Source organism: Cyclopterus lumpus, chromosome 19 (genome assembly GCF_009769545.1).
Source record: "Cyclopterus lumpus isolate fCycLum1 chromosome 19, fCycLum1.pri, whole genome shotgun sequence".
NCBI lineage: Eukaryota > Metazoa > Chordata > Actinopteri > Perciformes > Cyclopteridae > Cyclopterus > Cyclopterus lumpus.
In genome coordinates, this window is record NC_046984.1 from 405,871 (window position 1) to 430,000 (window position 24,130).

The 24,130-nt window shown below is 43.3% G+C and overlaps 1 protein-coding gene across 5 annotated transcripts in view; it reads left to right on the forward strand.

Moving 5' to 3' along the window:
- Positions 1 to 23,172, forward strand: part of LOC117748823 (protein shisa-6-like) — a 67,159-nt gene extending 43,987 nt beyond the window's left edge. For 2 of the 5 annotated variants that reach the window (XM_034558915.1, XM_034558917.1), the window contains 4 exons: positions 18,634 to 18,786; positions 21,074 to 21,177; positions 21,456 to 21,676; positions 21,896 to 23,172. In XM_034558915.1, coding sequence (XP_034414806.1) covers positions 18,634 to 18,786; positions 21,074 to 21,177; positions 21,456 to 21,676; positions 21,896 to 22,214 — 797 coding nt within the window. In that variant the 3' untranslated portion in view covers positions 22,215 to 23,172. Of the gene's footprint in view, positions 1 to 13,796; positions 13,860 to 14,949; positions 14,971 to 18,633; positions 18,787 to 21,073; positions 21,178 to 21,371 lie in introns of all 5 variants that reach the window. The other 3 variants (XM_034558914.1, XM_034558913.1, XM_034558916.1) reach the window with 3 other exon arrangements.
- The last annotated feature ends 958 nt before the right edge of the window (positions 23,173 to 24,130 follow it).

The window sequence follows — 24,130 nt, forward strand, 5'->3', positions numbered from 1 at the left end:
TAGTACTTCATGCTCGTTGTACTTCATGCGCGTGGTACTTCATGCTCGTAGTACTTCATGCTCGTGGTACTTCATGCTCGTAGTACTTCATGCTCGTAGGACTTCATGCTCGTAGTACTTCATGCTCGTGGTACTTCATGCTCGTGGTACTTCATGCTCGTGGTACTTCATGCTCGTGGTGCTTCATGCTCGTGGTACTTCATGCTTGTGGTACTTCATGCTCGTAGTACTTCATGCTCGTAGTACTTCATGCACGTAGTACTTCATGCGCGTAGTACTTCATGCTCGTAGTACTTCATGCGCGTAGTACTTCATGCTCGTAGTACTTCATGCTCGTAGTACTTCATGCTCGTAGGACTTCATGCTCGTAGTACTTCATGCTCGTAGTACTTCATGCGCGTAGTACTTCATGCTCGTAGTACTTAATGCGCGTAGTACTTCATGCTCGTAGTACTTCATGCTCGTAGTACTTCATACTCGTAGTACTTCATGCGCGTAGTACTTCATGCTCGTAGTACTTCATACTCGTAGTACTTCATACTCGTAGGACTTCATGCTCGTAGGACTTCATGCTCGTAGTACTTCATACTCGTAGTACTTCATACTCTTAGTACTTCATGCTCGTAGTACTTCATGCGCGTAGTACTTCATACTCGTAGCACTTCATGCTCGTAGGACTTCATGCTTGTAGTACTTCATGTGCGTAGTACTTCATGCTCGTAGTACTTCATGCTCGTAGTACTTCATGCTCGTAGTACTTCATTCTCGTAGTACTTCATGCTCGTAGTACTTCATTCTCGTAGTACTTCATTCTCGTAGTCCTCCGGTTATAAGATAACTCCAGTTTGAGTGGTTACAAATAACTTTGCTTTTATTAACTACGCCGTCTGGTAGAGATTTTAAATGAAAATGTCCATTTAAAAGTGCCTTTCTCTATGTTCTCGGTCAATGTGTGCAGCAGTGTTAAGCCCCTCCCAATGCAAAAGCAGAACTGCTGTTAATGCATGATAAAATCAGTCGGCGTTAATGGTTTGCTGCGTTAACGCATTAATAACGTGTTAATGTGCCAAGCCCTAAAAAGAATATAATGATGTTGAACATGTTGACACAAATATATATAATCCGTTTTTACACGCTCTAAACTCAACTCAAACGGCAACTAAATGGATATCAATATCTTGCAACGAGTCAGCCTACTCGGCACGTTTGCGGACCTTACAAAGCTATATGCTACACACACAACTGTAACACTTAAATAATTCTGGGCGTTTATAGGGGTGAAAATCACACAGGACGGTGCCTTGCTGATTATGCTTGACTAATTTTTGTGGGCATGGCTCAATTGTATTTTCTCTAACGATTCAAATGAGGTGTCATTCACTCAAATCGACCAATCTGTTGCGGAGATTCAGCCTGGAGTAATCACATGCAGCTGGTGTAGTGAAAATATGAGTATTTTCGCATGAGGACAGTTTAGCGGCTTAATCTGTTAATGCGGCGGGCCGAGTGATGAGCGTCCAGAGGATCATCACTAACCTGCCTAAATGAATTCAGGATGAGCAGTGATAACCTCACACTTTAGAAAAGCTGATGATTTGGTGGTGGGGAACAAAAGGACATGAGCACGCTGAAATCAACACAAACGCTGTGCCAATTTTGCAAAATTCTAAAACGATGCCATCCAGAATAATAAAAGAAATGCCATGAACCACAAATTCTACACATGTGGCCTTAAAGCGTAATTTTGAAGAGCTGGACAACATGCTGAGTTAATAATGTTGAAGTGTGTCTTTTCAGTCTTGCAGTTGCACATTGTCTGATGTTGTAGCTGAGTAGTTTCTAAATTCTTGTTTTATATTTTCGTAGCACATTCATTTTCATTTGATTTTATTGACACCTTTGGTATCAAGCACACAGCTATGCCACAGTAGTTTTCGACAGTAGCTTTTCGAATTACATTTTGGGTAACACTTTATAATAACTGCACACTATGAAGCATTATATAATCCATCATTTATAAAGTGTGGAACAATGCTTTATAAATGATGAATTAAGTGTGTGTGTACTCATTCTTAACTAATGTTTCATAGCGTGTAAAAAAGGGTTACCCAATTTTGCTCTATTAACACAAGGGCTCTAGTTATCTGGAGCAGGGTGTGCAGGGTTTACAGTGCTGTGTCCAATCTGCGGATGAGTTTGAGTTTCTGTGGGTGCTGTCCTTTTTGTTTTCATGGCAGGTATTGCTGATCATCGATTGCCCAGTTCCTCTTTTACATCTTCCCAACAAGTTGCCATGATACAAGGTTCTCTGAAATAGCTAAAGGTTGATTCATGTCAAACAATATTAGCATCAAAACAGATTGTTATGATGGACCTTTATTTAAACTGTTTCTCAGGGTTAATTTGTGTTCTTAACTAAGCCCAAACTATTACAGTAGTCAGTCAGTTAAGAATGAGCAGTGGCAGTTAAAATTAGCAGAGCTAGATGTGCTATAAATATAGCTTATAAGCATTATCAGCAGTGCTGCAATTGGGTGTTAAGCCTCCTGCTCTGCCAGTAAAATCAATGAGGAGGTGGGAGATACATCTGTCCAGGGGCCTAAAGCTTTGTACCCTACTAACCGAGTGAAGTGGGGCTATTATGGTAGTTCCTGAACGCATCGCTCTCTCTCTTCCGGTAAGCGTATTGCATCACTTCCGATTGCCAGCTTAGCAGCTTGCGATGTTTTCTTCTACCCCTCCCACTCCCTCTTTCTCAGAGTGTCTCATGTAGAGATATTCCTCTGCCTCCCTTAATGATAACGGTACATGCAACAAGTGTAGTTCATTTGCTAGGTTGGAGGCAGTTCTAAGTGGGTTAGATGCACGGCTCCGCACCATCGAAGCTCAGACAGTTACGCTAGTTAGCCCGCCTCCCCCCATAGCCGTGCGGAGCCTTTAGCATTAGCCTCTGTTAGCTGTCCCCCGGCAGCCCCCGAGCAGCCGGATGGCTGGGTGACTGTTCGAAAGGGTTGAACAGAAGTACCAGAAGCCCACTGAGCACCACCAACCTCTTCACGTTTCGAAAACCAGTTTTCCCCACTCAGCGACGCACCCGCTGAGAAACCCACTCTGGTTATAGGTAGCTCCATAGTCAGAAAGGTGAAGATAGGGAAGCCAGGGACCAAAGTCATATGCATCCCTGGGGCCAGAGCGGGCGACATTGAATCTTGTTTAAAACTGCTGGCTAAAGATGAGCGTAGTTACAGTAAGATTATGATACATGCCGGCGGTAATGACTCACTAAAATTAATACTAAAATTAATGTGGAATCGGTACTTATGCCAAGACAATGTCGGACACCGTAGTTTTCTCTGGCCCTCTCCCCAATCTGATCAATGATGACATGTATAGCCGCATGTCGTCATTCAACCGCTGGTTGTCCAGGTGGTGCCCAGCAAACAATGTGGGCTACATAGATAACTGGAGGACTTTCTGGGGAAAACCTGATCTGATGAGTCGAGACGGCATTCATCCCACTTGGGATGGAGCGCGTCTCATTTCTGCAAACATGGCCAAGTTGATTAACGGACTTAATCCATGACCCAGAGTTGAGGTCAGGAAGCAGAAGCAGAGTTGTAGTCTTCCACCCTTCTCTGCACTTCCATTCGAGTAGTTACCCACCCTTAACCTTAACTCTATAGAGACTGTGTCTGTCCCACGGCCACTTAAATTAATTAAATCAAAAGTAACCAGAAGAGGAGTCATCCAAAATAACCTCATAAAGGTTAACATCACTACTGCCACAGTGCAACAAAACAGGATAATTAAATGTGGACTCCTAAATATTAGATCTCTGTCATCTAAAGCTGTATTAGTAAATGATTTAATATCAGACAATCACATTGATTTATTGTGTCTTACTGAAACCTGGCTGAGCCATGAAGAATATGTCAGCCTAAATGAATCAACTCCTCCAAGTCATATTAATACTCACATTCCTCGAGGCACTGGCCGAGGAGGTGGAGTAGCAGCCATCTTTGACTCAAGCCTATTAATGAATCCTAAACCTTGTTTATGTCTTAAAGACATAAAAACATGGATGACCTGCAACTTCCTGATGTTAAACTCAGACAAAACTGAAGTTATTTTACTGGCCCTGAACACCTCAGAGATCAATTATCTGGTGATGTGGTTTCTGTAGATGGCATTGCCCTGGCATCCAACACCACTGTAAAGAATCTTGGCGTTATCTTTGACAGAGACTTGTCCTTTAACTCCCACGTTAAGCAAATCTCAAGGATTGCATTTTTTCATCTACGTAACATTTAAAAAATATGGCACATCTTGTCCCAAAAAGATGCAGAAAAGCTGGTTCACGCATTTGTTACTTCCAGACTAGATTACTGCAACTCCTTATTATCAGGCTGCTCTAATAAGTATCTTAAGTCCCTCCAGTTGATCCAGAATGCTGCAGCTCGTGTACTCACAAAAATTAAGAAAATAGATCACATCTATTGCTTCTGTCCATCCGGGGAGAGGGATCCTCCTCTGTTGCTCTCCTGAAGGTTTCTTCCCTTTTTTCCCTGTCAAAGGTTATTTTTGGGGAGTTTTTCCTGATCCGATGTGAGGTCAAAGGTCAGGGATGTCGTATGTGTACAGATTGTAAAGCCCTCTGAGGCAAATTTGTAATTTGTGATATTGGGCTATACAAAATAAACTGAATTGAATTGAATTGAAATTTAAGTTAACATTTAGCGATTAAATGTGAACACTTTTTGTCAATTGTTAAACGTCAAGCCCACGGTGGCTTCCCTTTCCTCCGATTCCTTTGCTGTGAGAGGATGGCCGGGACGTGTTGGTAGCACTGGGCTGTCAACACAGCCAATAGGACAGAGACATCCACATCCATATGTGCCACACACATTTTGCACACATGCACAGTGCACTCTGGACCCCCACCACCTCCTCTGGGCCTTTTATAACTCCAGTAGCTCCTCTTGGCAGGGCTAATGGGATGGCAGGGCTGTTGTTTTTAGAGAAGGATGTCGTGAGGAGAGTGGAGCAGAGAGCTGAGGATGGCTGTCTAATAGATCTGGGCTGGGCGGTGTTGAGGGTGGAGGGCTGCCTTGTGATCACTGGCCCGTGTTGCTGTTTCTCTCTTTTCATCCCACTGGCCCAACACAGCCTCTTTTTTTCATACTTTTCCTCTTCTTATGCTGTCTGTGTCACTTTAACCCCCCACCCCTACATCCACTTTTTATTGTTGGGATACTGAGCCTTTAGGGTTTCGTTAAATTGTGCCTCTCCGTCAGTGTTTTTAGGTCTGTTTTTGTCCACCTTGATTACCACCAAATATATTAACAGTCTGCATTTTCATAGCAGTGGAAGGGTTTTTCTGATTTGGTAGGCTTACTCACATCTGGTGCATGAAGTGATGTTTTGTTTTATGAACTTAAATTAACAAGTATAAAAATATAAAAGTAAGAAGTATGAAGCTTACGGTAAAACATTGTGCCTCAGATTTGAGAGAATGGCTTGTGAATAGGAATAAAATGTAGATCAATCAACAAGCACAGACATTTAGCAGCACATCTGCTGGATGGAGACTTCATGTATACAAATGGTTAAGCAGCATACAAAACTATATAATGAGAGTCCTAACTTCATGCTATTATTAGTCCTGTATCTTGCTGAGTATATTCTTTAAAGAGTTTATCTGCTATATTACTACTGTATCTGCTGTATTTAGTTATACTAGAATGCTAGTCTGTACTGTCTTTCTAATTTGAACTTTTTGAGCTGCGATTTCTTGTTTTTTTACACAAGTAACTGAAAAGTCAACCAAACCAGCTAGGATTTAAATATTTGCTCTGTAATCCAAATCTACTAGGGAATAAACTATATTCTACTTTTTACCTTGAGGTAAACAGATCTTTGTCCTTTATCAGTTTGGCAAGAATTTCACATTCTAGCAAACTGAGACTTCACTGGTGGCAAGGAATGGCTCTCACTGAGACTTGGATCACACCAGACAACATCAACCCCTGCTGCTCTTTCCTCGGCCTTCTCCTTCAGCCACACACCCAGACCCTCTGGTCGGGGTGGTGGCACAGGTCTACTCATCTCACCCAAATGGAGTTTTTCTCTCTACCCGCTTCCATTATTTACCCCACTGTCTTTTGAATTACATGCAGTGACGGTTACTCATCCGGTTCATCTAACCATTGTTGTTCTCTACCGTCCACCTGGCTCCTTGGGAGACTTCTTGGAAGAACTTGACGTCCTCCTATCAAACTTCCCAGAAAATGGCCCCCCGCTCATCCTTCTGGGTGACTTCAACATCCAGACAGAGAAGTCATGTGACCTGCTACTCTTACTGTCTTCCTTTGCTCTCTCGCCAAAAGTCTGTTCTACCAATCCAGAATCAAATCCTCTTTGTCTAACCCCAAAAAGCTCTTCTCTATTTTTTCCAACCTCCTTGACCCCCCTGTTCCCCCCCCCTCCCTCCACCCTTCTACCAAGCCACTTTGTTGACTACTTTACAAAAAAGATAGACGACATACGCTACTCATTTACTACTCCATCTTCTTTAACTACACCTCCAGTAACTTCATCTTCTTCCCCCTCGCTTTCCTCTTTCACCCTCCTGTCTCCCAATCAAGTTCTTACCTTGATAACCTCTGCCCGCCCAACCATCTGCCCCCTTGACCCCATCCCGTCTCACATTCTCCAGTCTATTGCTCCCGACCTTCTTCCCTTTCTCACCCATCTTATAAACACCTCCCTCTCAACCGGCTGTTTCCCCAACTCTCTGAAGGAGGCGGAGTCAACCCTCTCCTGAAGAAACCCACTCTCGACCCGTCTGAAGTCAATAACTACAGACCTGTCTCTCTCCTCCCCTTCCTTTCCAAAACTATAGAGCGAGCTATCTTTAACCAAGTCTCCTCCTATCTCCACAGCAACAACCCTCACCAGTCTGGATTCAAGGCAGGCCACTCAACAGAGACTGCCCTCCTTGCTCTCTCCGAGCAGCTTCACACTGCTAGAGCAGCCTCTCTCTCCTCTGTCCTTATCATTCTAGACCTATCTGCTGCCTTTGACACAGTGAACCACCATATCCTTATTTCCTCCCTCCAGGACCTGGTATCTCAGGCACCGCACTCTCACTCTTCTCATCCTACCTCACCGACCGCACTTACCGGGTAACCTGGAGAGGATCTGTGTCTGAGCCTTGTCCTCTGACTACTGGGGTCCCTCAGGGTTCAGTCCTTGGTCCTCTTCTCTTCTCTCTGTACACCAACTCTCTCGGCTCTGTCATTCGCTCGCATGGCTTCTCCTACCACAGCTATGCTGACGACACCCAACTGATCCTCTCGTTTCCCCAATCTGAAACACAGGTAGCAGCACGAATCTCTGCCTGTCTGACTGACATCTCTCAGTGGATGTCTGACTGACATCTCTCAGTGGATGTCCGCACACCACCTGAAAATTAACCCGGACAAGACTGAACTTCTCCTCCTTCCAGGAAAAGGCTCTCCCACCCACAACCTGACTATTAACTTCAACAACTCAGTGTTGGCTCCGACTCTGTCTGCCAGGAACCTCGGTGTGACACTAGACAGTCAACTCTCCCTGACTGCCGACATTACTGCAACAACACGCTCCTGTAGGTACATGCTGTACAACATCAGGAGAATAGGACCTCTTCTCACTCAGAAGGCGGCACAGGTTCTGGTCCAGGCTCTGGTCATCTCACGGCTAGACTATTGCAACTCCCTCCTGGCAGGTCTACCTGCTAATGCCATTCGACCTCTACAGCTCATCCAGAATGCAGCTGCTCGGCTGGTCTTCAACCTCCCGAAATTTACCCACACGACTCCGCTCCTCCGTGACCTTCACTGGTTACCGGTGGCCGCCCGAATCCACTTCAAAACATTGGTACTTGCGTACCGTGCTGCGAACAGATCGGGTCCGGTCTACATCCAGGACATGGTCAAACCGTACACCCCACCTCGCTCACTTCGTTCAGCTTCTGCCAATCGGCTTGTAGCTCCATCACTACAAGCTAAACACTCTACGAAGTCACGACTGTTTGCTGTGCTGGTTCCTCATTGGTGGAACGAGCTCCCCATTGACATCAGGACACCAGAAAGTCTCTACAAACTAAAAACACATCTTTTTTTACTATACCTTGAATAGGGAAGGTAGCGTCGTATTATCACTTTGGTAGCACTTAAATGTCTCTTACTGATAGCACTTTGTAGTTTAACGTTATTGAAGAAATTGTACTTTCTTGATTCTTGTTGTTCTGAGTTTGGACTCATGGTTTAATGCACTTATTGTAAGTCGCTTTGGATAAAAGCGTCAGCTAAATAACATGTAATGTAATTAGTCAAGTGCACAGGATGATGGTTGTGGAGAATGCTCTCTAGCAGGAATGTTCAATAATATTGCTTCCTTGTGACTATAAGGGCTCTATATTCATCAACCAATCAGTGAGCCCTCACATGAACAATCCTGTCAACAGACAAGAACGTTGATGTCAAACTATTTTGCAGAATACTGTATACCTTCTTAACATTTTAAAAATGTGTTAATAACGACATGTGGAACTGTCCAATATGTTGGTTTTGGCTGGTCTGGCATTTGGGAGGTCACATTTGGAAGTTGATCAGTTCTTCAAGCAAATATGAAGAATTTGTTTGTTTGTAGGTTTTTTGCTCCCTTGTAGTTCTCCTAAAGATTTGCTTCATCTCTAATCTACCAATGACTTCCATGTTTGTAAAAAAGACAGACACAAACCATCCACAGAGAGCTGACTGGATATCATGATGTGGATGTTCAGTTGTTGGACACAGAATGCAAATTCGGAGAAATCAATGCTCATTTAACCTTGGCAATGGGTTGAAGGTGTTTTTTGGCCGGCTCAGCATTCTCTTGCCTCCCCTGTGTGCTGTATGTAGATGTGATGTTTGGAAGTGTGATGTGAAACAAAATGCCACGCCAAATGTCAGATAACTGAGTCACTTGTGTGCCATCTGGATGCTATTATGCAAACTCGCCACGGAGGTATTCTCCAGAGTTTGGTTATAAGCAAAGGGAAATAAAATGTGTGTAATCCTCTCAAGGAGGTGAGGGTGACTTTATACAGAAGGAAATATCTAAGACCATCATAGTGTTATAGTTGATTCAGACACTAAATCTGACTGACGCCATCTTACAAACACACAGCTGCGTCATCAACATACTGACAGAAAAACATCCATTTAGCAATTTAGATAGGGACCCTGTTTAACCCAACAATCTGGAGAGCATGTCAATCATAAATAATCAACCCACTATATGATTAGACAACAGCACTGGCTCTGCATATTATGTGTAAATGTAAGGCAATGAAGGCAATAATAAAAGGATAAGAGTGTATATGGGGGTCTCACCCTCACTGTGAGACCCCATATACCTTTTCAGGAGCTGCTTCATGGTAACATGCATGTGGAGGTTATTTTGAGATGTCAGCTCTTAGAGGCGAGGCGGCTGGTAGTGTGCTGGGCCGGTCCGAGCCAATAAGCAGCCTCGTAGCTCTGAGAGGTTGGTGTTGCTGGTTGGACTGGGACTTTTTTCTTGAATGCGGTTAATTGGTCCCCAGATTACAGGGGCAGTCTTCTGGCTGTCCAGGTTCTTAATGAGCTCCAGTCTTCTGCTGCTTCTCAGTGTTCCGTTCAGCTCGGCCCGTCTCTCTGGAGCCCTCACTGGAGACAAAACTTCAGATGGAGAACATTGCATAGTATCGGTCCATGTCAGGGTTATCTGTCTTTACTTTTAATTGAAAGGCAAGGAGCTGTGCTGATAATATATATTAATGATCAAGTCTGGGATATTTCACTTGCCAGTGTGGCAGTTCTAATGACTTCAGTTATCAAGCTCCTCTTTTATGGAACCAGCTTCCACTTTCAGTCCTGGAGGCAGACACAGTCACCTCATTCAAGAATAGACTCAAGACTTTCCTGTTTAATAGTGCTTATAGTTAGGGCTGAATCAGGTTTGCCCTGGTCCAGCCCCTTGATATGCTGCTATAGGCTTATAGGCTGCTGGGGGATGTTTTAGGATACACTGAGCACCTATCTCCTCTTCTCTCTCTCCTTATGGATGAATTTACATCTCTCCATTGCACCTTATTAACTCTGCTTCCTCCCCGGAGTCGCTGTGACTTCACGTCTCATAGGATCCATTGGACCTGGAGGTGTCTGATGCCTGGTGAGCCGGCCTCCCGCGTTGGCCCTGCTGATGCCCCGCCCCCCCCCTCCTCTCTACCTCCTTCTGTTTCATGGATTGGAGTTCCATTCATACATTGTCATATTCATGTAATGTGTTTATGTAACTTTGTAAATGCTGTTCATTCTGTACACATGACATCTATTGCTTCTGTCCATCCGGGGAGAGGGATCCTCCTCTGTTGCTCTCCTGAAGGTTTCTTCCCGTTTTTCCCTGTTAAAGGTTATTTTTGGGGAGTTTTTTCCTGATCCGATGTGAGGTCCTGGGACAGGGATGTCGTATGTGTACAGATTGTAAAGCCCTCTGAGGCAAATTTGTAATTTGTGATATTGGGCTATACAAAATAAACTGAATTGAATTGAATTGAAATCTAATATTTAGGAGTCCACATTTAATTATCCTGTTTTGTTGCACTGTGGCAGTAGTGATGTTAACCTTTATGAGGTTATTTTGTATGACTCCTCTTCTGGTTACTTTTGATTTAATTAATTTAAGTGGCCGTGGGACAGACACAGTCTCTATAGAGTTAAGGTTAAGGGTGGGTAACTACTCGGATGGAAGTGCAGAGAAGGGTGGAAGACTACAACTCTGCTTCTGCTTCCTGATCTGAACTCTGGGTCATGGATTAAGTCTGTTAATCAACTTCGCCATGTTCGCAGAAATGAGACGCCCTCCATCCCAAGTGGGATGAATGCCGTCTGGACTCATCAGTTCAGGCTTTCCCCAGAAAGTCTTCCAGTTATCTATGTAGCCCACATTGTTTGCTGGGCACCACCTGGACAACCAGCAGTTGAATGACGACATGCGGCTATACATGTCATCATTGATCAGATTGGGGAGAGGGCCAGAGAAAACTACGGATGATGTATGATATGTATATGATTTGTTGACCCATCCCTGGGGTGATCAAGCAGTTAAGTTATTAATAAGTTACAATAACATTGCATGCAACAGTTCACCTTTCCTTCCCCTCTCTCTGTCACTCTCTCTCAAACATACACACACGTACGTGCACACACACACACACACACACGGCGCTCAGCTGTCTGTCCCAGTTCTGACAATTGTGTTGCTATAATAACGGGTTGGTGGTTTGCGGGTCAGGTCGGGTTCGGTTGGTTGCTCCTGAGATGAACAAGACAACCGGCTCAGCTGATGGTAATTAACCAAAAATACGAGTCAAGAAGAAATATGAGCAAGGCTTTCTTCTCTAAGGTTCACAGGGAATGCAGTGGGAGATGGGAAGAGACTAGAGTGGATTTAGATTTGTAGTCTCCTGCTACATCCTGACTCCTGCATTATTGGAATGTTAACCTTCCTTTTGGGAAAACTGTGGCAGCCGGTTCCATTGTGTTTTTCGACGACCTACCCAGGGACAACGCTTGTGCAATTACTTTTGTTTGTGTGCTGTCAATTGAAAAATAAAATAAAATAAAGTCCATCACAATGATTACATTTCATCCAACTGCTATATATTACTAATAGCTAAATCTATTTTTGTGCTCTGAACTTGTGAACTCAGTGAAGTGAGCAGTTAATTTTTAAAGTATACATATCAGATATTGTAGTTACCTGGTTGTAACACAACATTGTAAATCTAGTCTTTCAAATTGCAAATTGGAAAAAGAGAAACCAGTTTAACATGTATTTACACACATAACAATTAGCAGTGGTTCCAAAGAATTAGCAGTTTCTAAGGACTGAATTATTAGATGTTTTGCTATTATGGAAGATTTTTATTTGAGAAACGACAGATGTGGCAAACTTGTTAAATAGAAAATGACATTCACAAAAAAAATCAAATTCAAGATACCATACAAACACAGAAAATGAATTATTCTTTAGGTTGGAGTGTAACTACCTTCTCAGCACTCAGCTCTGTTTCTTTCAGTTAGAAACATAATATACAACACTTTCTGTGTGTCGCAGGAACAGCAACTAAAAGCTTTTACAACCAATATAACTAGACAGACATTTATATCACAATGCTGTTTATCTCATATATTCAAGAGACAGTATCGGATGACTATGAACTCCCCCTTTAAATGATCTCTTCGGTGAGAATCTCTGTTAAGCATTGATATGAAAACAGAGGAACCCATAACTCGAGCAAATATTGGAACCTGTGATGTGAGAGCCTCCCTGTCCTCTTTCTCTTCTGTGACAGATGTAAATGTAAATGGTTGTTTCAGCAGTTGGCTCTAATGCATTTTTAAACAGGCACAGCAGCAGGCAGCAAATGAACGTGTCGCGACGGCAACACTCTAGACGGGGTCTCCATCTATCGCTGCCTCCTCCTCACATACAAACATACAAACCCACTTACATACACACAGTCCTACACACTGCTGAGAATAGCTGTCATTCATCAACTTTCTCAGTACAATGGGCTCAGTAAAGGTCCCATCTTTCAACTAAAGCACCCCCACACTGCGGTGCCCAGCAGAGCTCTGTACCACCTCATCACATTTCCTGTCAACTGCAAACACTCCTGCACATGATTGGGTGAAACTGTTGTTTATTCTCTGAGTTGGAAATTAAAATGGCTCCGCTCTCCCAGATGACAACACAGAAGACTGTTACTGCTGATTAGACCATCCTCACATACACAGAGAGCCAGAGAAGAGAGGGCAATGACCAGAGACGGGGATGAGTGTGTGTGTGTGAATGCTCTGACTGTAGAAAACATCTTCACCACTTTGACAGTGTGTCACATATACTGCTGCATACCAGCACACGTAGAACTATGTCCACCAATCACATTCAACAAACATCCAATACAGACATGTACATAAGTTGAGATTCAGAACTGGTTTGTTGAACTGCTGTTTTAAAGGTCCAGAGTTATCTTTCACACTGATGTGTTTATCTTAGCATCTGAAATACCTCTGCTTCATGGTTCTGATCAAAAGTGGAAGGTGAGCTTGACTTTCGGATTGTGTGTGGATGTCACCTTTCTTTTAAATGCTTTGTGTGATGAATACGTGTGTCACTTGCTTTTGTTTGGCCGTTTGCTTGTGGTGGCCACAGTAGAGTCACATTATTTCATGATGAATACACAAATGATGTACTTTGTGTCTTTACTCTCTTATGGGAGAGTATGTTCAAGGACAGGATGTGACAACTGCTGTAAACAGACCTGTCTTTCTATCTGCAAGGTTTCTGCTGTAGCTTCATGACTTTCTGGATTCTCTTTGCTGTGAACAGGTTGTGCAGGGTAACACTGAGCGGCTTTCACTCATCCCAAAATGCCTCTCATCTCTTTTATATTAAACTGAAGGGATATTTTCACCTACTAGTTTGGCAGCAATATAATGGTAATGTGGCTTTGTGACTTTTGTACAATATAAAAAGGTATTTTTAAATGCATAACATTCTCTACATGAATCTGCATTGTGTGAATTATATGAAAAGCATTTCTTCAAATTGGTAAATGATCTCTTTAATTGTCACCCTTACACTGCTGACAGTCTGTTTTTGGTCTGATACAGAGCCTTCCTCATAGACACTGATCAGATCTTTCATTGCTTTTGTCATTGCAGGTACTCATCAGCACAACTATAACCATGTGGCTCTAGGTAGCCCTACACGCACACCTAAGAATGGTAAGACACACTAGAATTCACAGCTGCATTCAGTGATGGAGATGCAGCCTGGACAGTGGGCATTAACTTGAATTTAGTGCTTGACATGGATGTGTGAAAAGCCACGTTGCACGGTCCTCTTTTCAATTTGCCCCACCGCAAATTCATTCTGTTATTGAAAATTAGGCTTTTCGTTGAAGATTGAATCGTAGAAGTGTCACTTCCCATAGTCATGAACATTTTTCTGTGAGTGGGATCAGACCAGTTGCTGGCCTTCTCTTTTTATAAAGGGATTACAATTGGCATACCAAGTGAATGTGCTGTCGAGGTCATTCAGTCGTCTGGTTGACAAAACGTGTGAAAGTTATCACCGTAACCTCGTGCTCCCCGTGAGGAGCATCACCTCCAATCCATTTTATTACTGATGTCATGCAGCTGCTTGTTGGAGCAGTCCTTATGAGCGAGCCCGAGGTCGCAGACTGGGAGATGTGGAGAGTCACGGTTGTATAACGAAGCAAGGTGGAGGATGGAGAGAGGAAAGACAGCAGAGATAAAAGGAAAGAAAGGAGGCCATACGCTGAATATTCACTGCCTTCTGTATTTATGACTCACTCTGATCTTGCCTTTTGATTTATATTCTGTTTGTTTCAGCCATAAATATGCTCTCAGGCATTCAGGGTCTAAGCTTGAATACTGCAGCAAGAATGGCCTGTTTCTGGACAGAATTACACACACACACAAAATGCCTTGGAGATCTAAGGCAAACATGAAAAATCCATTTCAACAACACATCTAACACAGATACTTTGATCACAGCCCTGAAAGGCTTACAATTTCAGCACGCAGTGTATTTTTCAAGATAGAGCCCACTGACACCAGAACCCCCCCCCCCACACACACACACACATATTTGTGACTGAAACAACCATGCACAATCATAGTGTACATCACATGCTGTAAGAATTACAATACTGTGAACTGAACCCAAAAGCACAACCACGAGGCAGAGTTGAATGCTGAATATGGAGAAGGTTGTTGTAGGTTCTGTTGGTTCTGTTCTCATCATCAACATGACTTTGAAATATTTTTTTTTTTTCACTTGGGTTGGTAGCTCACCGATCATTGAGACGTGGTAAGTCATACATACAACTAGTTTAAAAACTCATTCATCACATTCCAGCACACGTTGTGTTCACAAGCACCACAAACCAAACCAACCCCTTTGTTTGTGGCTTTGTGTCTTCCACTTGTGTTTTCAGACCTGATTTAAGTAGCATTTGCTAATACTTCTTGATGTTTGTTTGAACAAGCACATTTGTTTTTGTCTTGTTGGGGGGGGGGGGGGGGGGGGGTGAAAGAATCCTCCTGGCCCATGAAAGTATATAAAGGTCAATAGTGATTTTATGTGAAAGGTATAACAAAGTTTAATTTGTATTATTTGATAGTTTTCTTATTGTAAACAAATACCACAAAAAAGCCAAAAAACAAGTGTGTCACCACTTTCTGACATCTGTGGCACTCCGACCCAAACCCATTTGAACAGGGTCTACCGACAGTTTCAAATTTTAATAGAAATGTTAAAACAAATTCTAAAGGCAGCTGGGCACTTTAGTTTTTATCAAACCTTACCCATGCTTTTGTTGGGGACTATATTTGAATACCCATTCCGTGCACTAGTGAGAATGAATGGCACCAGGACTGTTTAGACTAGCCTGCTTTCACACCTTTGAATGGCCCTAGCTGCAGTTCAGAGATGGATGTTTAGCTCTGTTGCGGTGCTCTTTTACGTCTGTTTTGCCTGAATGGAGAAACTTTACATTCCTTTATGGTTAGCTAGCTACCGAGCTATACCCATTAAAAATAGTGACAGAACCAAAAATTAAGAGCCAGTATAAAAATAACGCAACCAATTTGTCCAAGTCTGACATGCCGAACTACGTCAGCAAGTAAAGCACACAACACTTCGATCACCGGGAAAAATGGTGTTGCTGCGTCACACCGTCACACTGTTTTACTCAGGAAGCTATTCTGGATCACCAAAGACTTTATCAGGATAGGTGCATGCGCCCATGTTCATCTTAACGTAGGAACCGTGAGCACACGCCACCCAGTGCCCAGTGCCAGCCTTTGGCGAGAGAGGCAATATGTGTTGCCTAGATCAATAAATTGTTGTTTTTGCTCTTTTCTTTGAATTTGTTGGCAATAAGAAATAAATGACAGATATGCAAAGACTTCTTGAGTCAGGTCTGTGCGGTTGCAATGTCCATCGTGATGAAGCAGTGAAATGTGTTTTCTGTTGAGAGCTAACAGCATGCCACAGTGTGAGCCCCCTCACTGATGCAGAGTGGCAGACAGTCCAGTCAGAGCTTTCACATCCTTCAGCTCCCAGGACCCCCAGCTGTCGCCCGGCCCAGCCGCCACCCTTCGTACAACTCTCCCAACCTTCCCTCCTCATTTCATCCCTTAATTCTTTCCTCCTTGTATTTCAGTCTCTTTTTTTCCCTTTCAGATTCTCTTATCTCCATCTCTTCTCCTCTTTCATTTCCTTCTTTCCATCCTGCAGCAGTTACTAAAGCTCTATTTGTATCGGTCCATGGGAGGCTGGTGTGGAGCCGCTCCCATGTCCACTGCTCTGCACTGCGTGACAAACTCACAGCCCACTGAGGAAAGCGAGATAGAGCAGAAGTGAGGAAGAAAATGACAGAGGGGAATACTGAAAGGACAAGAGAGAATTAAAGAGCGAAGGAAAGTGGGTGGCAGCATGGTAGGACAGATAAGATTGACGGAGCAAGGAAGACAGCAGTGAATGGGACAGACTGCGGATGTTTGTGTGCATGTGTGAGAAAGGAAGATAAAGAGTAGACGAAAAAAATAAAAGAGGGTTTTGGTCCAGTCACGCCCGCTGTGCCTCTTCCTGGCATCACATCACGTCAAATCAGTGACAGGCGATTGCCCCCCGCCCCGCCCCAGATCACGTCCCAGCACTGCCACGAGCAGGGTCACTCTGCAGAACACATTTGTTGTTTGGTATGATGTCTGGCTGTCTTTTTTCCTTTCTTTTTTGGACCACTGTTTCCTCCCGTCAAGACACCACGTCACCTGTCAAGTCAGTCAAACAACAAACGCTCGCCTGATGTGACCGCCTTTACTCCCCCATCGCTGCCACCGGCAAGTTGGAGTTTTAGATATGCAACCATTTCTCAAAGGCTGACGCTCAACTCGTTGGCTGAGTTAAAGCTCAGGCAACGACTTCTTTTTTTAGGTGAAGTTAAAATTAGAAGGCAGGAGGAAATAGACCAAGATTCCTTGTGCTTTTGAGAGTAACTTTAGAGTGTAAAGCCAACAACCAGGTCCATGAGCCAAACCTTTTGAACAAGTGAGTTCTGTAAATGCTGCCCCTTCCTGCATGATGTGGGCTATCATTCTGGTGGGGATGTACCATGCCCCTTTTTTATATTTGGATACAGTTCTAGGCTAACAATTGTGAATTCTTTTGATCTCCATGTTCTGTTTCATTAGCAAAACAGAGTACAACACATTCAGGTAGCAGGCCTCATTTTGACTGACTTCTGCTTGACAATAAAACAAACCGGCCCGTTCTCCCTCTTAACTTGTCCACACCAAACACTAACCATCTTGTTCCCTGTGAAAACGGAAGTTTATTAAAAAAACACAGTGTATGCAATTAATGAGGGGGATACTAACAAGACTGACGCCGGGAAGAACTAGAGTGTCATAGTTTGAGGAGCAGGGCCTCTCACCAAGCAGTGAAAGATTAGAAAGAACATTGTTTGGCTTATTTCTGGGTTCCTCTGCTGCCTCACTTGACTGACAAGCTAACAGTCCCCAATGCTGCATCCAGTTACTCCTCACATAGTTACATGGCAGGATTATCTATTCTTAGCCAGGAGCAAAGCAAGAAGCTAGTTTGCTAACACTTTGTGAGGCTCAGCGCTGGAGAACAGCTTGACTGTTGTGCTGTAGTCGGAGAAATTTGAATTTGAACAGTGTTGAATATTTAATCTTTCTAATAAAAAGTGACAGAGCTCAAATATGCTGATATTTAATTAACATTAAAACTGTTTGTTTCTCTCTGTTTTTGTTTTCGTTTCACTGTTTTTCTCCAGTGAAACGATTTTAACATTTGTATTTCAGAAAATCTGTATCTCCAAGTTAAACATATATTATATCAGTTATACACTTAATAGTTCTGAAGTAAGACATCCAGTATTGAGAGAAAATAACGTGTGGCAAATAATGTGTTGAAAATAAAGCTATTAAACCATAACCCTAATAAACTAAAAGAATACCAAAACAAGCCTTTTAAAACTTATAAGATAATAAAATAATAATAAATATTGAAATCCTCAGGTTGTTACAACACTAGAGATACTACCAAGGAAATGTCCTCAGTGCCCTCAATGATAGCTACAGCCTGGAAACAACAATGAATTATTTAAACCTCACACAAGTCTGAAGAAATTCTGGTCTCTGTATTTTGAAATATTTTAACCTGAATTTGCAAAAAGTATACTTTCTCAATTCCAACCACTAAGATTTCTCATTTAGACCAATCAGGGTTTTTTTCTGAGATCGGTTCAGAGCACCTCTGCCTGCAGGAAATATTTGTAACACTAAAGCTCCAGCTCCAATCCTTCCCTCTCTAGCTCAGCAGGTGGCCTTCCATGATGGCCTGATCCTGGCTAGCTTTTTGCAGGGAGGGTAGGAGAAGCCCGCCTGCCAATTTTTCTCTCTTTCCTTTTCTGTGTCTGTATATGTATGTATGTGTCTCCAGAAAACAATCGGATAAGCGGCATCCTGACCTCGCAGACGGAGCCCTACGACCTGTCTTTCTCACGTTCCTTCCAGAGCCTGTCACACCTGCCGCCCTCCTATGAGGCGGCCGTCAAAGCCGACCTCAACCGGTTCTCGTCCCTGAAGAAACTCAGTAGGTCCAAGTTCCCTGAACTAATGCAAGAGTAGGCTCCCTGCCGCAATGCCCTGCATGAAAAACACTGCATTAAGTCTGCTTTCCTGACTCCTGACTGGGACTTACTGAGTGGCTTCAGAGTGTTTCAGCTGTAAACAATTTTGGGGATATTTTGGCAGCTCCCCAATGATCGTTTAGTGGATGGAGAGGGCCTTGAATCAGAATCAGAAAATATCAATTTCTCAACTCTGATCCTTCATGAAATCAGCCAAGTCATCTCAAGGAAGTATGAGTCATTGATATTCCATGCTCCCCTTGTCTCCACTTAAAGGCTGCAGCCACTATTTCTCTTGAAGCGTATAAGTACATTAAGCCGCTTCTTGGGCCCGGCCCGGCTCAGTATTGATTTAGTGGTGCTATGCTGGGTTTCTGCTGCGTAATGAGGTCTCATCTCATGATATTCTCAGAGTGGAACGCAAATATTCCTTACGGCTTGTGTAATTTCATCATGACTGCCCCACTTCACTGCTGGCTTGCAGGCAAAGTGAAGGATGACGATCTATAACTCATCCCGTCAGGGATCACTCCACACTGGCTCCCACTCGTAGCTGCCAGGCACCATTTCAACTAAATGGCAAAACAGTTTTGTAGGATGCTGATCTATTTGCTGGTCTTCAGTTCAATTGGGAGAGAAAAACATAACAATATTGCTGTCTTTTTGCGGGAAGAATTAACGTAATAGTTTAGGCTGTAAAACAAAACAAAAATTGCATCCTTAGTTATTAGGAAGCAGTGGGCTGCAGTGAAGCACCTGGGGGTTCAGTGTCTTGCTCAAGGACACTTCAACATGCAACTATGGGGAGAGCGGGGATCGAACCGGGTACCTTTTGGTTACGGGATGACCACTCCCCATGAGCTACAGCCAACCCTAAATTACCAAATTAATTCAATTGTCAGAAAAAGAAGCCCACAGAGGAGACAGTGTTGAAATGGAAAGATATCCCTAGGCAATGTCCTTCAGTCATCCCAACTTTCTTTCTGCTTCCAGAGCAAATTATTTGTTGCAGCAAATAGCCAAAAGGCTCTGCAGCTTCTTTTTGTTGCTCAACTAGAGTGTGCCCACTGATAGATCGTGTTGGATTGTGGTGGAGGGAAGATAGAGCAGCATTTTCATTGTCGGGATAATAAAAGAGAAGAATGCTTCTGCTTATTAATGCAAATTGGTATTAAACTGAAAAAAGCATTTAGCTCATTGCAGCACGGGACAGTATACATCACAAGATGTTCATTCACTCCACGGTAGTATAGTTGATGAGTTTGCAATGCCCTGCCCAAACCCTGAAGACTGTTATGCCTGAGAAAGGAACATCTTGTTTTTATTATCTCTCATAATGAATCGATTTGCAGCAAGCACCCATGGCTCGCTGCTGAAGGGGAGTGTAATCTTTACAGGTGGTGTGAACGCTGCGGCACCCATTATTGGAACCGACAGGCTCAGAGTCATCTACAAATTGTAAACGAGGTGGAGAGGTCTGCTCTCAATGGTTTATTCCCATCATATAAATAACACCTTGACTTAGTATGCTGGTTAAACGTTAATGCTGGTGTTCAGAAAAGAAAAAAGATTTTGCGTATTCATAACAATGGACTATTAAAATGTGAGTTTTGTGAATGTGTCTGGTTTTGTCTTTCTGCATGTGTCTGTGTTGTGGCATGCAGTTGATGCTACATTCACTCCTACACACTACTGTCTCTAGAAATGTACTGTTGTCTTTGCGATCTGCTTCTAAATGCATGTTGAAGTTGTTTGTAGACATGAATGCAATAAGGATAAAACATCCTCTGAAGAACATTAAGACGCAGTTCTCAGTGTGACGTGAGAATGAGTTCAATAATAGAATTAGCTTTCTGGCATGTACATATGAAGTGTCTGCTTCCCTCCATATCTGTATGATATGATGTGTATATACTTTCACATGACCTTTGAAAAGTTTGCTTCCACAGACAGAGCTGTAGAATCCCAGATGAAGCCTGGATGTGTGGATGTTATGTGCCTAGCATGTAATACAGTCTGACTGTTCCTCTGTCGCTTTCTATTTTCTATTCCCCTCTGTGAGCTTGGAAAGGTGAAACACAGATGGGTCTGCCAACACTGTTCTCTGCATTGTGCGCAATGTTCTTAAATCCCACTTTATACGATTTATCTCCTTGCATTCTAACACCTACCCATGCTTCCTCTTGCATTCACTCCCTGAAGCTCCTCTTCACCTCTTGCTTCTCTTTTGTATTGCCGTCCCCTATGCAGCAGATAAAGACGTTGACGACTACTATACTCGTAAGCGCCACCTGCCCGACCTGGCAGCAAGAGGCACTCTTCCGTTGCATGTTCTCAAAATTGGTCAAGACCAGGTGGGTACATAAGTGCTTGATTTAAGCTTGCACGTTTCAAAGAGGCAAAGCAAGTGTGCTATCTCTGAGTCTCCAGATTTGAATTTGTTAGAAGCTATAGCTGTTTTTTTTTCTTCTTCCGGCGGTGGTGGGCGGCAGAGCTGTTTACCCCTCAGCTTGTGAATTACTCACCTCATTCATCTTTTGCTCAACAGCACCGGGAACAGCAGCAGCAGCTCCAGAGCCAGCCCCCGCAGTCCTCCATCTCCCAAGTCACTCCCCAGTCCTCACAGCAACAGTCTCAGCAAAGGCAGAGGCCCCGTCGCGTCCAGAGGGCCATGTCCCAGGACCGCGTCCTGTCCCCAGAAAGAGCCCCACAGCAGGATTACAGCATGTCTTCTAATGGTATGTCCCCATACGGAGGCAGGATCCTCTCAGACGAACAGCTCCTGTCTGCTGAACGTCTTCGATCCCAAGAGCGTCTTCTTCCACAGGACCGCCACACCTCCCAAGACCGTCTGTACTCCAAGGACCGTATCTACTCCAAGGACCGACTCATGTCGCAGGATCACCTGTACTCAAAAGACCGCCACTACTCTCAAGACCGACTCTATTCACAAGATCGCCTGTACTCACAAGACCGCCTCCTATCCCATGATCCTCTGCTCTCGCCGGACAAGCTGATGATGTCACTGAAGCGCGGCATGGTGAGCAGCGTCTCTGGCGGGTTTCGTGGCAGCGACAAGTCAATATCACGCGCCATCTCCCACACAGACGTGTTCGTACCAACCACGCCGCTTATGGATCGCTACAAGATGACCAAAATGCACTCACATCCCAGTTCCTCTAACAGTGGCGGCGGCAGCGAGGCGCCGGGAGCAGGAAGCACCGGGCACTCCAACACTTTATCCATGAACCAGACAGCAACAAAGAGGCAGGCGTTTGCCTCCAGACGGACTCACACAATGGAACAGCTCCACTATGTCCCACCACACCACCAGCAGCAACAACACCCACAGCACTACCGCACAGGTAGCAAGACTGAGGTGACGGTTTAAGGGCAGCGAAGGACTACCTGAACTGTATGGAAGGAGCACTGTTGTGTGCCACGGGTAGGGGTTGATAGAGGTACATGAGTACACTGGCCTTCTTTTAGAGTAGGATGGTGGCAATATCACTGTCTTAGACTGAAAGTCAGAGATTCCAGGACCAAGAACATCCACTAGCTTACAGTGAGAGACCGGGAAAACGCGCTACACTGTACACTGCAGACTTTGGCCCAGTTAGATCTGAAGCCAGAGAAGGTTGTGGATGAGGGGGTGGGGAGTCTGGTGTTATCTAGCTAACTTGCCTATTATTTACACTGTCTTGATTACCCTTTTCATCCACAGGCTATGGCCTCATTCTGTGTATGTTTTAGTGAGAAAACACTGACTGTGTCTATTGTCCAACAAATCTATCCTGTGACCTTTTATGGCAAATCTTAAAGGGCTTTTGCATGGTTAAACACATAGAGTGACTCCTCTGTGACTTCTGTTGTGCAACACAACACCACCACAGGAGATGAGCCTGTAATAACTTTATAAATATATAAGTAAATTAATAAAACAAACTATTTGTACTCCCTGTCCTACTCATAGCTGTTGTGAATCTCAATGAGAGAAATTGAAATGGATGTTTATTAGCACTTCTATTTGGTGCCTGACAGATGTTCCATTTCTAAAAATGAACTGGTTTTGTGGGTTACAAAGCACAATCAATAAAATATATTCTGTTCTGTTTATGATTCCTTTTTTGAGTTTGAATAGGGATGGCTAGCTGGTTTTGTTCTTAAAGCAATGTTGTTGTTTTTTTGCTTCCAGTAGATTGTAAATAAGCTATTCTAGAAGCAGTATGATGGACAAGTCTGTGCTGGTTGGACTTTGTATTAGTATTTTCAATGGATTCTTAAAAAAACAACTATAAATCATCACTGTTTCATTAGTTCAGAATAGAAACCCACTTAACCAAGTATTTGACAGGATAAAATAATACTATACTCTGCGTGTCTTTGCAAAACTGTAGGAAGAGAAGCGAATGAATGTGTTGTTGATAACAGATATACCACTGTTCATACCACTGTTCATATTTGGATGTAGACTGTGTTCCATTGACATCAGAATAGTTGAACATGGAAATGGATTATAATGCTTGTTATAGTAGGATCAAATAAACCATCCATATTTTTCTAAACATTCTAAACGTCTGTTTTTACTTCAAAAGAGTGCGGGCTCGGTAACTACCAACTTACCAGTGCTTTACTGACCTGGAGTCCCATTGGTAAGATGAAGTCACATCAAACTTGGCCAACAAACACTGCTTTGTAAAGATAAGGGAAACATTGTCATCATTGTGAAAAGTAATCAAAGTTAACTGTTGGTTGTACACAATATGGTAATAATGTCAGATGTTTTCCACTGATTTGGTCATTTACGGGCCAAAAGGACCAGCCTGAACTTAAGGTTAAAGTTAAGGTTTTTAGAGGTCCGTGACACAGTTAATAATCATTAAATTGTATTTATATAGTGCCAAATCACAACATAAGTTATCTTAGGACATTTAATAATATTATTTACAGAGACCCAACAATTGTCACCATAAACATGCAAGAAAGAAACACCCTTTAAACATGCAGAAACCTTGAGCAGAACCGGGCTCTGGGTGGGCGGCCATCTGCCTCGGCTGTTTGGGTTGGACTAATAATAATTACTATAGCAGAAGGTGTTGCGCAAGAGCTTGCCATAGGAGATCTAGACTTCACAGCTCCGGAGGTAGAAATACCTACAGAAAGCCACAGCGGAGAGACAAGAGAGGTTAGAAAACAGAAAACTATAGGAGAGAGAAGTCGAGTTTGTAATATGCATTAATGGGATAAGAATGTGTATGGAGAGGGAGAGGAGAGAGGAGATCAGTGCATCATGGGAATTCTCCTGGC